The sequence below is a fragment of the Bombina bombina genome, chromosome 3 (assembly GCF_027579735.1).
Source record: "Bombina bombina isolate aBomBom1 chromosome 3, aBomBom1.pri, whole genome shotgun sequence".
Taxonomy (NCBI): domain Eukaryota; kingdom Metazoa; phylum Chordata; class Amphibia; order Anura; family Bombinatoridae; genus Bombina; species Bombina bombina.
The window spans coordinates 1057126768-1057140579 of record NC_069501.1 but is presented as its reverse complement, the minus strand read 5'-3'; the positions used below and the strand labels follow the sequence as shown (position 1 = coordinate 1057140579).

The following is a 13812-nucleotide window of genomic DNA, read 5'->3' as shown; positions in this document are numbered from 1 at the left end:
TGCTTGATTATATGTATTTGATTTTGTACTTGCATACAATGTCCTATACATTCATTATATTCTTTTGGTGAGATACACATATAATATTTGAATTACGATTTCTTTATTATCTTCTATGTAAAGGTTTCATTGTCCAATGTATAAACAATGTCTTGTATGCAAAATTTCCCAAATTGACACAAAATGTAAATTATGTTCATGTTCTTTCTTTTTCTTGTATTGCCTCAATAAAAATCTTTGATTTAAAAAATAAAAAAAAAAAAATTAAAAAATTAAAAAATTAGAGGTTAGCAGGCTTAATTTATTTTCCGATTTTTCTGGTTTTGTTCTGGGGATCCGATTTTCTTCTATTTCTGAAGTAAAGGAGGGGATATTTTAACTTATATATATACATATATATCAGTCTGGGAGTCATTTTTTACCTTTTCTTATATGAACTAGTAGTTATTACTTTCTTATGTAGTGCTAATATCACTTTCTTGAAAGCAATATTTAGAGCTCCACTTGTAATCTAGCCCTTAATGGGACATTATAGTGAACAAATAACATGCTGGATTTTTTTTAAGCATGTTGTACTATTTACTGTGGAACGCTATTTATTTAACGCCTACAAAGGAGATAAACACATACATAAAGTCCCGCATGGAAGCTGCAAACATTGCAGTGTCCAAGCTATATTGGTGGACCATCTCCATAAATATAAAAAACAAAACAAAAAAGTATTATTATTTTTTTTTCACCACAGGAACAATTTAAATGCTTTGACTTGTCAGTTTCAATACACATAAAACATTTTGATATCACTTTCTCTTACACTTCTGTCACGGATACTGGGCTGCAGAGGCTGAACCCTTACCCCCCACCCCACCCCCCTACAACCTCACCCCTGTTGTTTCTCAGTGGTTTTGGGCTCCTCAGAGATACACCTGTTGGAGCTTCAGAAGTCTATAGGGGGATCATGCAAGATCCCCTGGACCCCCCTTCCCGGCCCAAGAAACTACCTCACGGGGTTTTCCGAACCTTCCAGGATGATGGGAGCGAGGATATCGACCGCTACCTACAGCTGTTCGAGACCCAGTGCTTGATGCATGGGGTCACTAATGCCGATAGGGTTACTATCTTAATTGGGAAACTATCCGGTAGGGCCCTGGAGGCTTTCCACACTGTCCCCTCCGAAGATCAAGGCAACTATGAACGGGTGAAGGAGCGCATCCTTGCTCGGTATGGACTCACCCTGGAGGCTCACCGGCTAAAATTCAGGGGACTACAAAGACAAGAGGAGCAGCCGTATACCGAGTTTGCCCACCGCTTAGCTAGATCCTTGAACTCCTGGGTTACTGGGTGCCACATCACCACTCTAGACGAAGCTGTTCAACTCATCCTCCTGGAGCAGTTCTACAACCGCACCAAAGCAGAGATAAGGGACTGGGTAAAAGACAAGGGACCCAGAACCGCTGACCAAGCCGCCGCCCTGGCCGATCAGTATGTGGATGCCCGGCGCCAGGCGGCCACAGACCCCCGGCCAGCAACCTGCTCCGCTCCAGCCCCAGCTCGACCCGCAACAGTCTTTCGGCAGCTACAGACCCGGCCGCCCCCTGTTTACCCGGCCGGGAGCAGCAATTCCCGGGGGTGTTATGGGTATGGACACCCCGGACATATTATACGGAACTGCCCAGCCAGACAACGAAACCCCCCAGCTCAGCCGCCAAGAAACCCTGCCTCAACCTCGTGGGGGTCTCCTCAAGCCCGCACCTATCAGGCCGCTGCCCATTGTGCCCATACAGCGAGCTCCGACCCCTATGCTGAGTGGACAGGAGAAGAAGTGGGTGTCTTGCACCATGTCAGCTCAATGGACCAAGACAACCGACAACAACACCGGCAAGTTGTCTGGGTCAACGGGCAGACGGCTCAAAGAATGAGAGATACGGGGGCCACCGTTTCTTTGATCCAACCTCACCTCGTTCTCCCATCAGGCTGCACTGGGCGCACCCTTGCTGTGGGGGTAGTGGGAGGTGAGGTCCTCAGGATTCCTACAGCCTGGGTCCATTTGGACTGGAAAACCGACTCCCGTAATGTAGAAGTGGGAAACGACCTTGGCCACCTTGTGTCCGCCTTTGAGGGAGATACATCTCCGGATACCTGCCCAGTGACTACCCGCCAGCAGGCCAGATGCCAAGCCACCTCACCAACTCTGGGGACCCAGGTAAGACCTACCACCCCAACTCCTACCTTTCCCCGACTGCCCGTCCCCACTAACCCCGAACTTACTGACACCCCCTCCTGGGCAACCCCTCTGACTTCGCCAAAGAAACCTTGAGCGACCCGACTCTAGACCCTTACCAAGATCGAGTAGGCGCTGACGCCCAGGGCCCCAGAGACGAACTGTTCCAGTGGGAGGGAGAGCTCCTGTACCGGATCTCCAAGAGGAGAAAAGGACCGTTGCTGAAATGCCAGCTGGTCGTACCGAAGAAGTTTCGGTCCAACCTACTGAACATAGGGCCTGACATCCCCTTAGCCGGCCACTTAGGAAAGCAAAAGACCCACCACCGCTTTACTCAAACCTTCTTCTGGCCAGGCATTACAGCCAATATTAAGGAATACTGTAAATCCTGTGAGGTTTGCCAGAAGGTAGGAAAGACGGGTGACCATACAAAAGCTCCCCTCCATCCCCTGCCCATTATTGGGGAACCCTTTAGCCGAGTGGCAGTAGACATTGTGGGGCCATTAGCTTGGCCCAGCCCCTCAGGGAAGAAATACATCCTTACAGTGGTGGACTATGCCACCCGATACCCCGAGGCAATTCCCTTGGCCAATATCAAGGCGGAGACCATAGCAGATGCGATGCTCCGTATATTCACTAGGGTAGGCTTCCCTCGGGAAGTGGTTTCCGATCAGGGAACGCAGTTCACTGCGGAAATCACTCAACAACTCTGGGAGTTGTGTGGGATTAAACCCCTGCACAGCGCCCCTTACCATCCCCAGACGAATGGGCTGTGTGAGAGGTTTAACGGGACCCTAAAGCAACTGCTTCGGACGTTCTAGGCCACTCACAAGGACTGGGAGAGATTCCTGCCACACCTCCTCTTTGCATATCTAGAGGTGCCTCAGGAATCCATTGAGTTTTCCCCCTTTGAACTTCTATATGGTCAAAAGGTTAGGGGCCCGCTAGATTTGGTACAAGCCCACTGGGAGGGAGCCACCGGGGGGAAGAGCACTCTGTTGTGGAGTATGTACTCCATCTCAGAGACCGGCTGAAGGACCTTGCTGCCCAGGTACGCGAGAACCTTCAACCCTCTCAGCACAGGCAGAAGCGATGGGACGATCACAATGCCCGTACCCGAACCCTGATCGTGGGACAGATGGTCCTCACTCTGAAGCCTGTCAAAACCGACAAGCTACAGGCCTCTTGGCAAGGACCTTACCGGGTTGTGGAACAACTGAACAACACCACATACCTGGTAGCAAAGTGTTCAGATGAAAGGATCCGTCGGACCTTTCATGTGAACATGTTAAAGGCATACATAGAGAGACCCAGAGATGTGGCCGCTATCTGTGCGCCGGCAGTGGAGGACTCTGAAAGTCTTCCAATGCCGGAGCTTCCTGGACCTACTGACACCCCCCAGGGGGTGGATGACATATCCCTAGAAGATAGGTTAGAGCCCGGACAGAAAAGGCAGGTCCGGCGACTCTTGGAACAAAGAAGTGACATGTTCTCTACTGTCCCTGGGTTTACCACCACAGCCATCCACCGGATGGAGACCCCGGGACAGACCCCCCTGTGACAGGCTGCCTACAGGGTCCCAGAGGCCGTCAGGGACAGTATGCACCGGGAGCTCCGGGGAATGTTGGACATTGGTGTCATTGAACCGTCCAACAGTCCCTGGGCCTCTCCGGTAGTGTTAGTACCCAAGAAGGACGGAACTACCTGGTTCTGCGTTGACTACCATAGACTCAATGACAGAACCACCACTGACGCCTATCCCATGCCCCGAGTAGATGACCTGTTAGATCGAATCGCACGAGGCCACTTCCCAACCACCTTCGACCTATGCAAGGGTTATTGGCAAATCCCCCTCGACCCTGAGTCCGTCGCCAAGTCTGCCTTCATCACTCCCTTCGGTTTATACCAGTTTAAAGTCATGCCATTTGGAATGAACGCCCCAGCCACTTTCCAAAGTATGGTTGACTGCCTGTTGGATGGCCTCCAGGATTATACCTATGCATACCTGGATGACATCACCATCTATAGCGAGACCTGGGAGGACTATCTGGTCCACCTAGGCATCGTCTTAGATCGTCTTCGAGCCGCCGGCCTAACCTTGAAGCCAGATAAGTGTACCATTGGGCGCTAGGAAGTTCAGTACTTAGGCTACCGAGTCGGCTGTGGTAAGCAGGGACCCGAGCCGACCAAAGTCGAGGCAGTGGCTAACTGGCCCACCCCAGGACCAAAACCCAAGTCCTTGCCTTTCTGGGTACTGCAGGCTACTACCGGACCCTTCACCATCCTTACTGACCACAACCCCCTAGTATGGCTCAACCGGGTTTCCGGGGACAACGGGAGACTGTTGAGATGGAGCCTAGCCCTGCAGCCATTTAACTTTGACATCCAGTACCGACCGGGAAAGAGCAATGGGAATGGTGATGGACTTTCCCAGCGGACTGAAGTGGCATTAACTCCTCGGACAACCCCAGGCTGACCCGTGTGTGGATCTAGCCTGGTCTGCCGAACTGGGGGGGGGGGGAATTGCCACAGATACTGGGCTGCAGGGGCTGAACCCTTACCCCCCCACCCCCTTAAAACCTCACCCCTGTTGTTTCTCAGTGGTTTTGGGCTCCTCAGATCAACCACAATCCCTGGAAGCTTTGGTTTGCTTGTCTTGTGAAAATCTGGTGTATGACCAGGAAAACCCTCCTAGGCTGGCCGAGCCCTTGGAACTCCCGGTCGGCTGCCTCACCACGGACACCCGCCTAACCCCTCTCAGGCTGTCCGGGCTCCTGGAACTCCCGGACTGCCACAGGACAGCAGGACTCCCGCTAACTTTACCCCTGGTTGCTCCAGCAACCATGTGCCCCAGAGCTCCGCTCTTTTGGGGATTAGTAGCCCCTAGGGAGGACAAGAGGTGGGGGAATTACCGGAGGGGAGCTGCTTTGGGAACCGGGGGTTTTGGACACCCCTACCCCCATAACTTCAACGGGCTGTATCTCCGGTCCCTAATAACAAATCCCGCCGCTTTTTGAACTGCGGCATCTGGGGACCGAGAGCTTTCAAATGACACTCTGGAAGTGCCGCTGCTGCCCCGGGATCACCCCAAAACCGTCACCACTGTGTCCTGGGATTCTGTGGGACTATGGTTGCTATGGAGGCGCCGGTCAGTCTGGAGGGGCGGTAATGGCGGGAAAACTGTGGCATTGTCTCCCTGTCTTATCAAGATGAGCTGTCTGTATAAAAGGAGTGTGTGTTTTCAATAAAATCAGTTCTATTTTCACCTGAATGCTAGTCTGTCTAGTTATTTGGGAGGGCTCCAGCTAAAATCACTTTTTCCTGGGCTACATAGCAGCCTGTACTAGGCAGAGAAAGGATCCTCAGGCAGAGCTACCCAGTCTGGGTAGCTGGAGTCTGCCACAGAGTGGGACCCTGGGTACTGATGCTGTCGGGCATCAGGGGTGGCTACAGGCTGTGGTCACTTGCCAGCTACATAGCTGCAGTCGGCAGGGAGGAAGCAGGACCCCTTTGGCGGAGCTACCCAGTCGGGGTAGCCGGGGGTATCCGTCACAACTTCATTACAAAATTGTGATTGCATTTACTGTAAAATTCTGAAATCTAAGCCTACATAGCCTATAGAAACTATGAGGAGGCAACCTTGTAGCATTCTAAGCTTCTGATTGATGCATATGTACCATGGACATGCGCTTGGCTGTCAAAAGTAAAAGACCACTAAACACAGCAGAATAGCATTCTCAATAAATGCATAATACAACGACAATGAAAACGCACTTAGTTTGCATTTCAAATAAGTAATAGATTGGCCATTGGCCAATTTCAAAATGCATATAGATATATTCTGTGAATTTTGCATTTTGCACATGCTCAGTAGGAGCTGTTGCCTCACAAAGTGTGCAAATAAAAAAGAAATGTTCATATTTAAATAATGGAAGTTAATTGGAAAATTCTTTAAAATTATGAGCTTTATCTGCATTATGAAAGTTCAAATTTGACTTCAGTGTTCCTTTAAGTGTTTGCACCATTAGAAAGACACACAAACAGTGCAAAGTATATTGCAAAGTCCCTTTATAAACTATTCACAAACAAATGTTGCACTAGGATTGTCTGTAGAAACTTTAGACCAATGCACGTAACTAATAGTTTGCCTTAAGAATGCCCATGCAAGCTTTATACCAATGCACCATTCATTTTAAATACAGGTTCTGTTATGGTTGGAACTTCTAAGAAAGAATCCATTTTGAAAGATATGGTCATTTTACATTATTAGTAACTACTTTGGTTTCTGTGAATGATACATCATTTTTATGCTAATTTCTATGTTCATTATTTATTTTCTTCCAAATGTGTTAGTCCTTAGAACAAACTGAAATAATGTAATTATTTGTAACATTCTTGTATAAATAATTCATATTCAGTCATATTTAGTCTTTTCAAAATATTTTCCAAAGCAGTAAAATTTTTATCGGTGTCTTAACCACCCTTAATAGAATTAATATATATAATTAAGTTGATAAAGCTACTGAGAGCTCAAATTAACACCACAGGGGATAACAATTAGACTGTATGTTGTAGTTTGGTAAATTATACTTTGTATTTTAAACCATATAATCATTTTTTTTTTTATTAGACTGTGCAATATTTTTATGGAACAGTGCTGTAGTAGATTATAGCTGTTACAGTATCAAGTGGCCACCAAATAAATTAGATTCCTATTCACTATATGGACTTTTCCAAAGAGCCAGAAGGAAAGGAGAATTATGTTAATATTGAGACAACATTTGCAGGAGAACTTAGCCAACTAATTATTGCCTGTAAATAAACATATATATAAATCTGTATTCAAACTTATGAATAGCTCAGCTACACAGAAATCAGTGTTTCATGCTATTTTGGCTCATGCTTTTAAAAGTACACTTTATCACATAACCCACTTACCAAATGTCCACCTTCTCAGACACAGGCTCATTGCGTATCACCTCTGGGGCCATCCATGCTACTGTACCCGCAAAAGACATTTTAGTGCTTTTGTCACTTAACTCTTTGGAGGTACCAAAGTCTGATATTTTTACTAGGTCGTCGTATGTGATAAGCATGCTGTTAGGTAAAAAGGAGAAAAACATTAGTTACAGAGACCCTAAATCTAGAGCTCGACAAAATGTATAGCTAACCTCATCTCTAATTTTAAAGGTAAATAAAATCCACATTTTTACTTACTAATACATCTTTTTTTTTCTAAATGTTTGAGTAAAATAAATGCATCACTAATAAATTGCTAGGTATTATTATTAAAACATTGATAATATTAATAAATAATTCCAGTATTTTCCACCCAACGGGTTAGGTGGAACTCAAAAACTATCATTTGCCCATTTGTGGCATCACTCCCATCATGCTCTAGGTCAATGTCTAATCAGGTAAGAGAAAAGCCAAAATAAAAACATAAACGATTATCAAATTTCTCATACACAAAGAAAAAACACTGGGCAAAAAGAATCTTCATGTTTTAACACTTGAATGTAAAGAAAAAGATTTAACCTATATGTAAAACTCTAATGTTCCCTTATATTTTATGGTGTCAAAACAAATTAACAGTTAGTATTTCATTATTGATGGGCACATGCCACAATTCGACCCATGACAGCCATCAAATGAGGAATGCCGTCCTGTGTTATGCAGCAACAATAAACATCAGTTGAAGAAAACTACATTACAATGAAAATCTTACAGAATTAAAACAATATTCTCAAGGCTGCTGCATTTGCACAACTGCTCTGAGGTAACTTTGGTTTTACATGTCATGATGTCTGTGAAGCTGTTTATGACCCTGTAGAGTGAAAGGTCATTCTGAACAATGGATCATGATTCCTAATAATCAGCTAGATTACGAGTTTTGCGTTATGAGTGAAAAAGCATTGTTATGCTCCATAACGCTGCTTTTTCCCTAACGCCGCTATTACAAGTCTTGTAGGTATAGGTGTACCGCACACCTTTTTGGCCGTCACGCAACGTCAGTACCGCACTTTTAAAAAAGTCCTTTTTCAATGGGACTTTCATAACGCCGGTATTACGAGTTTGCCTGGGAGGCCAAAAAGTGAGCGGTACAGCCTAAAATGACAAGATCTGTACTGCCATCTAAAGTCAGTAGTTATGAGTTTTACGTTACAAAGCTGTAGCATAAAACTCATAACTAAAGTGTCACAAAGTACACTAACACCCATAAACTACCTATTAACCCCTAAACTGAGGCCCTCTCGCATAGCAAACACTAAAATAAAAATATTAACCCCTAATCTGCTGCTCCGGACATCGCCACCACTTAAAAAAATTTAATAACCCCTATTCCGCCGCTCCCCAACATAGTCGCCACTATAATAAACCTATTAACCCCTAATCTGCCGTCCGGCCACACCGCCGCTATAATAAACCTATTAACTACTAAACCACAAGCCCCCCACAACGAAATATACTAAAATAAATTATTAACCCCTAAACCTCTGACCTCCCACATCACTACATAAATATATTAACCCCTAAGCCTAACCCTAACGTAACCCTAAGCCTAAGTCTAGCCCTAACACTAACACCCCCTAACTTAAATATAATTAAAAATAAATCTAAATAAAACTTACAATTATTACCTAAATAATTCCTATTTAAAACTAAATACATACTTACCTGTAAAATAAAACCTAAGCTAGCTACAAAATAACTAATAGTTACATTGTAGCTAGATTATGTTTTATTTTTATTTCACAGGTAAGTTTGTATTTATTTTAACTAGGTAGACTAGTTAGTAAATAGTTATTAACTATTTAATAACTACCTACTTAAAATAAATACAATTTACCTGTACAATAAAACCTAACCTGCCATAAACTAAAACCTAACATTACAATAAAATAAATTAAATCAATAAAATACAATTATCTAAATTACACAAAATAAAAAACAAAATTATCAAAAATAAAAACAAATTACTCCTAATCTAATAGCCCTATCAAAATAAAAAAGCACCCCCCCAAAATAAAAAAAACCTAGCCTACACTAAACTGCCAATGGCCCTTAAAAGGGCCTTTTGCGGGGCATTGCCCAAAAGAAATCAGCTCTCTTACCTGTAAAAAAAAATACAAACATCCCCCAACAGTAAAACCCACCATCCACCCAACCAAACCCCCCCAAAAAAACCTATCTAAATAAACCTAAGCTAACTATTGCCCTGAAAAGGGCATTTGGATGGGTATTGCCCTTAAAAGGGCATTTAGCTCTTTTACATTGCCCAAACCCTAAGCTAAAAATAAAACCCACCAATAAACCCTTAAAAAAACCTAACACTAACCCCCAACTATCCACTTACAGTTTTCGAAGACCGGACATCCATCCTCATCCAGCCGGCAGAAGTCTTCATTCAAGAGGGCAGAAGTCCTCATCGAAGCCGGCAGAAGTCTTCATCCAAGCGGGCAGAAGTCTTCATCCAGACGGCATCTTCTATCTTCATCCATCCGGCGCGGAGCGGGTCCATCTTCAAGACATCTGGCGCGGAGCATATTTTCTTTTCAGATTAGGGGTTAATAAGTGTATTTAGGTGGTGGCGATGTTAGGGGCGGCAGATTAGGGGTTAATAACTGTAATGTAGGTGGCAGCGATGTTAGGGGCAGCAGATTAGGGGTTAATAACTGTATGTAGGTAGCGGCAATATCGGGAGCGGCAGATTAGGGATTAATAGTTTTATTTAGGTGGCAGCAATGTTAAGGGCAGCAGATTAGGGGTTAATAACATTATGTAGGTTATGGCGATGTCAGGGGCAGCAGATAAGAGGTGTTTAGACGTGGTTTTTATATTAGGGTGTTTAAACGTAATTTTTCTTTACCCATAGATATCAATGGGGCTGCGTTACGGAGCTTTTGTTTCTGCGATCGCAGCTGTTAAGTTTTTTTTTTTGCTGGCTCTCCCCATTGATGTCTATGGGGAAATCATGCACGACCATGTCAAAACACTGCTTGTATTTGGGTGAGGTATGGAACTCAATGCCACCATATCGCCTGTGCAAGCCGGGTTTTTCAAAACCTGTAATAGCAGCGCTATAGGGAGATTAAATCCACCATTTTTTGTGGCAGTCGTTAATTTCCCTATAGCGCTCAAAACTCGTAATCTAACTGAATGTAAACATAATTAGTATTTTTAACTCTCAAGCTATAGTTTCCTGTAGTGTTGTTTACATCTTACTCTTCTTTAAAAAAAATGTATTAGTTATACAAAAAAATCAGTAGCTGATATATATTATCTCAATGCCATGACAACATCTTCTTTAAACCAAAAGGTTTTATTGCTAGCCTTGGGTTGTGAAGAGAATTACTGTCTCCTAGGTAATGTTTATAGTCGTGGATCACTTCAGGTAAAATTGACTCTTTTTTTCTTTGAAGTTCAAAGTAGGGTCAGTATTTTATTTTAAAAAAAGAAAGAAAACGAACATGGACATTTACATAAAAATAGACAACTTTAAAACCCAGAATGGTTCAAATCCAGCTCCCTCAAGAGACCATATAGCTAAATGTATGTTTAAAAAAAAAATGAAAAGAAAAAAAAAAGTTGCCTCAATGCTTCTATACATCTTCTAATGGATAAAAGAGAACTTTTGATTTCCATTGAAGAACAAGCTTCTATGGATTCAAGGCAGGCTGTGTTTAGACCTTAAAGGAACTCATAAAGAAACACCTATCAAATAGACCCTGTAGGAACTCTAGATTTTTTTCGAGGGGGAGGGTCCATATTTTTCATATGTTCACGGCATTAATAGAATACTTTCAAGACATTATGGTAAATCTATACTATCACTGTCTTAGTGTTACTTTTTTGTATGAATTATATAGTACAATAACAAGAAACACCGCAGGCTTGTTTCAGTACACTGGAACGGCTAACTCAGACACACAGCAAGGCCAAATATAATTTACGGAAAGCACAAAATCCCAGAATAATATGGAATAATGCAGGTCTGCAAACAAGCTAAAGCACATGAAACATATCATTATGATCACAAACGACCCGCAGAGAGTATATTCAAGCACATTGAGAAACCAATCTTTTTTTTAACAGAACTAGATGACGGAAGGTTGGTTGCAGTTCATGCTTACAATGTAACAGCATGTTCTAAGGGAAATAAATGAAATGCCCAAAGCTAATTGTTAGCAGAGGGATGCAGTTTGCAATTTGTGAAAGAAGAAATGTAGTTTTACACAGAAAATTTTAAACTGGGAAGATTAAACTGCAACAATCCAGACACTACACAGACAGTATATCAGCTGAATTTGGTCTAGACTTGAGCTTCTTAAACTGGGGTTTGGTACCCCTGGGTGGTCCCTTAAAATGTTTGGTGTCCTCACAAGATTTAATAATGTACTGTGCCCAGGGAGAAAGGAGAGCGGGAGGCGTCCCTTGTACAACGGCAGGCTAAGTTGGAATTAATAACCAAAGAACAGAAGTGAAGCAATTAGGCAGAAAGGAATATGAAGTTGCTGTTGACTTTGCCTGGCTAAATGTCTTCAACGCCTTACACAACCTTGTTAGTAAATGAAAATGAATACAGAAAAAAAATCTCTGTATTTATATAATTGAACACCTGGGTGGGCTGTGTGTGTTTGTGTATGAGTGAGTAACTTTTTTCTGTATTTTGCTTAATTTGAGATACACATTTTAGTCACTTGGCCAAAAAATTAATAGGCCAATTGTTTTGAGTACCCTGCTCAAAAAGATTAGAGGGAATATTGTGTGAAGAGTATACAATGTTCCTTAAAAACATATATGTCCAAGGATGAATACAACTTACTTTTTCTCTAGTACTTATGTTTCCCTCTCCCTCGTCTTCCCTATGTATTTCCTTTAGATTGTAAACTTGAGAGCCTCTCTATCTGTAGCTCACTTTGTATAAAGTGCATCTATAACTGATTGTGCTCAAGGGCAGGGCGCTCCTCTTGGTTTACTTTTGTTTGTTAATGCAAGTGTAGTAATGTACATTGTATAGTCCTACATAATGTATCATTGTAAGTGTTTATGGTACTGTACCCTTATGATTGTAATGTACCTTTGTATAGAGCTGCATAAAATCTTGGTGTTTTATAAATAAATCATGATAACATAAATTATGACTTACCAGATAATTTCCTTTCCTTCGATACACGGAGAGTCCACAGCTGCATTCATTACTTTTGGGAAATAAAGAACCTGGCCACCAGGGGGAGGCAAAGACACCCCAGCCAAAGGCTTAAATACCTCCCCCACTTCCCTCATCCCCCAGTCATTCTGCCGAGGGAACAAGGAACAGTAGGAGAAATATCAGGGTGAAAAAGGTGCCAGAAGAAAACAACTTAAACTTAGGGCCGTCCACCAGAGAGCACGGGTGGGAGCTGTGGACTCTCCCTGTATCAAAGGAAAGGAAATAATCTGGTAAATCATAATTCATATTTTCCTTCTAAATACAGGGAGAGTCCACAGCTGCATTACTTTTGGGAAAACAATACCCAAGCTATAGAGGACACTGAATGCTAACGGGGGGTAACAAGAGAGGGGGACCCAATTTGAGGGCACCACAGCCTGAGAAAACCCCAATCTCCCGCAAACTGCTTCAACAGAAGCAAAAGAATCAAATACATTTTAGGAGGACCAAGTAACCGTCCAACAATCATGACCAAAAGAGCCCACGCCATAAAACCAGAGAAATCACTGGTCCCATAATGAGCCCAAAAAAAAAAACCCTGAGGAGACTAGAGTCCTGCAGTCTACGAGACCAAAAAGTCTAGAACAGAACTGCCTGACCACAATCCGCATCCTAGCGAAAAGACATGAACATCAAGAGTTCATTAACCATGGGAAACAGACCAGACACTGACATCTAGATCTGTTTAGGAGCCCACATACCAGGGCAGAAGGCGACGGATGATATAACTCGTAACCTCCCGACTGAGAGGTAGCCAGGCTAACCCCTAGCTAAAGAAACCAGCCGTCCCATCCGGAACCGGCAATCAAACCCTTCTTCCGTACACCCTGAAAAGGGCCAAAGAAGAATCTCAAAAAAGGATATAAAAACAGGGTAAATCAACACCACCCCACAAGAAACAGGGGGGAGGAAGCTTGCCATCCCCAAGATAACGAGGGAACAGCTAAAAGCTGAGGAAAGGACTGACACTCTTCAGAAATAACCCTCTCACGGATCCAAAGGCGAAGATCCAGTCAAACTAAATAAGGAGGCACCCATAATGAAGAAGACCAAACTACGAACTGAAGTCGCAGCATAAGAATGGCAATCAGATACCCTGACACTTGCTCCTGACAGACAGAGTCAACACACCCCAAGCCTTAAAAGATCCACCGATCATCTTAAGGAACCCTTAATGAAGACTGAGACAGGCACGGACGTCCAAAAAAACCTATACCGGATTCTCCAAAGGTTCAACTCCGAAAAACCTCTTCGGGAATCCAGAACAAGGTACACACAGAAGGAGAGACCCTCGACCTCCTGCCAAACTCTCAGAGCCAGAAAAAGGACCTGTTTCAGAAAGAACCCAACTGGATAACAACAGAAAACCAAGTCCCCA

General features: G+C 43.5%; 1 protein-coding gene across 1 annotated transcript in view; it reads right to left on the bottom strand.

Moving 5' to 3' along the window:
* MAP3K12 (mitogen-activated protein kinase kinase kinase 12) overlaps positions 1-13812 on the bottom strand; it is a 117736-nt gene that overhangs the window by 87761 nt on the left and 16163 nt on the right. Inside the window, exon 4 of the mRNA XM_053708298.1 lies at positions 7160-7318. Coding sequence (XP_053564273.1) covers positions 7160-7318 — 159 coding nt within the window. The remainder of the gene's footprint in view (positions 1-7159; positions 7319-13812) is intronic.